Below are 2241 nucleotides of genomic sequence, written 5' to 3' on the forward strand. Positions count from 1 at the left end.
GGTGGCCCTTGTCGGCTGGATGCAGGTGGCAGCCTGCCTTGCCCTTGGCCACGGCATGCAGGTGGTTTTCTTGCTTTGGTCTCACATCTTGTTCTTTTGCGTCTAAGTCCTGGTGCAAAGATGCTTTCGAGCTGCATTGCAAAGTGTTCTCTTTGTCGGCTCTGCGAGGGGGGGTCACTGCAAAGCCAGGATCCCAGGATTCCTCTGGCAGAGCCCTGAAAGAGCTCTTTTGGGACCCCAGACAGCTGTCTAAGCTGTCCTCGCTGCCATTCACATTTGCCACTTTGACTGAGATATAACCTTCCATGAGAGTCTTACCTGCTAGCTGCTCTTTATTATCCTCACACTTCCTGATACCGGCTTCTTGTTCATGTCCAGCAGCTTGCTGCCCTTCCAGGGTCTTTGCGGCATGATGGAAATTCAAAGAGGAAGAGTTCAACGTGCTGAGGTATTCTTGGGTGGGGCTATCCTTTGGACTAGCAGAGCGAAGCCTGGTGATGGGGAGCTCGCAGAAGTCCCTTCTCAAAGCAGGACTGGAGTTCTCTGCTCTGTCCAGAGACTTCAGTTCCACTGGCTGCTTCAGGGCTTGTCCTGTAACATATAGGGGACCATCGGACCCTGACTGTCCTGGGTCCAATGTAGAAGGGAGCTTTGATTCAGTACAAGTAGCACCCTTATCCTGATTTTCAGTGCTTCGCTGGCTACAACCAGAGCCACAAGTAGAGGCCTCCATGATCTCAGATTCAGACAACTGCTGGCTGTCAGAGTCTGGTTGTACTTCAGTGTATATGTCGTTCAGCACACGGATGAACTGCTTCTGGTGATGTGTACACAGTCTGACCATAAATTTTTCCAGTGGAGACTTCGGCTGATTGTTAGAGTCTATTGCTATTGTCTCTGCTGCATCCTCACTAGAGAGACAAAGAGAGAAGCAGTCAGTAACATGTCCCAGGGAATATTAGTTTATGCTGCAAAACCAGAATAACCCTTCTCCTCCCAGTCAGGCACACCACTTGCCTGACCTCCAGGTGAAATCAAGCAGCCTGTTTTCCTGGGGCTGGCAGGTGTCCCTTCAGTCCCAACATGCACACTTACATGTGCACACTGCTGGCAGGACACAGACTGCACTTTTGTTTGTCTGCCACTGCCAGAGAGCCCATAATTACACTTCTGCCTAGGACATCCCAGTGTGTAGGCACCATGTCATGTGTTCAAAGCAAACCTAAAAAGAATCAGGCTTAGTATCTGCACGGCACCTGGTGTAGAAGGCCCAGCATTTCTAGGATGGCTGCACACCTCTGCTCCCTCCCTCTGCACTGCCAGGCTGGGTGGGAGCAGAGCAGCATCCCAGCTGAGCAGCCAGATGCCAGGAATCTTCAGCTACTCGAAGTCTTCAAATTCTCCTTACACCTCAGTGGAGAATATGGGTCTGGGGCCAAACTGAGCAGATCTGAGCCTTCTCTGTAATCAGCACAGAAATTCTGGTGAGCTTCCAGCCTGCAGGACATGCAGGCAGCAATGCACCCTGTGCAGTGTTGTGCCATTTGCACTGACCTTTGATTAGCTGCCATTTAATAAAGTGTTCCTGCAGCTGATGGGCTGTCAGCACGCAGCGGTTGTACAGAAAGGTGGGCTTCTACAGCACAGGGTCACTGCCACTAGCTAGCGCTCAAACCCAGGCCATTATCAGTTACCTGCTTGGCAGAGGCAACTAATTAGGACTTACTGGTGGAGAGGTTAAGGGATAATTACCCAGTGTTTGCATGAACTCATCATGAGTGCCATGCCAGGTGCTGTTATCAACACCGTATCTGTTCCCAACGGCAGCACATGCGATTCCCACCCAGTCCTGACCACGCCGAGAGGGCCCCACTCCTTGGCACCCATACTGCCTGACACAGGATCTTTACCAATAACATAGGGTTGCTTTGCAGCAACATTTGCACTTTGCACCTCCTGGCCTTGTACTAGAGGAGTGAAAGTCCTTTCTTCCCCTACAGCCTTTCTCTGCCTGGCCCCCGCCAGCATCAGACACCAACCTCGCTCACTCAGCTGGGTCAAGGGGGACAACACTTATCAAAGGGTTCAGGGCCAGGGTGGGGAAAAGCAGCTTCATCTGGAGTGGGTTTTCCCTCTCCATACTGCCAGGCACAGGGCTCAACAGGTGGATGAGGAGGAAGAGCTCCAGCTTGGAGGAGCCATCAGCACAGAAATGGAGAAGGGAAAGCCAGTGGCTGGGGG

General features: G+C 52.0%; 1 protein-coding gene across 1 annotated transcript in view; it reads right to left on the bottom strand.

Moving 5' to 3' along the window:
• Positions 1-2241, bottom strand: part of CUNH10orf12 (chromosome unknown C10orf12 homolog) — an 11106-nt gene that overhangs the window by 3780 nt on the left and 5085 nt on the right. Inside the window, exon 2 of the mRNA XM_017725877.1 lies at positions 5-911. Coding sequence (XP_017581366.1) covers positions 5-844 — 840 coding nt within the window. The 5' untranslated portion in view covers positions 845-911. The remainder of the gene's footprint in view (positions 1-4; positions 912-2241) is intronic.

Source organism: Corvus brachyrhynchos, unplaced genomic scaffold (genome assembly GCF_000691975.1).
Source record: "Corvus brachyrhynchos isolate BGI_N302 unplaced genomic scaffold, ASM69197v1 scaffold61, whole genome shotgun sequence".
NCBI classification, from domain to species: Eukaryota; Metazoa; Chordata; class Aves; order Passeriformes; family Corvidae; genus Corvus; species Corvus brachyrhynchos.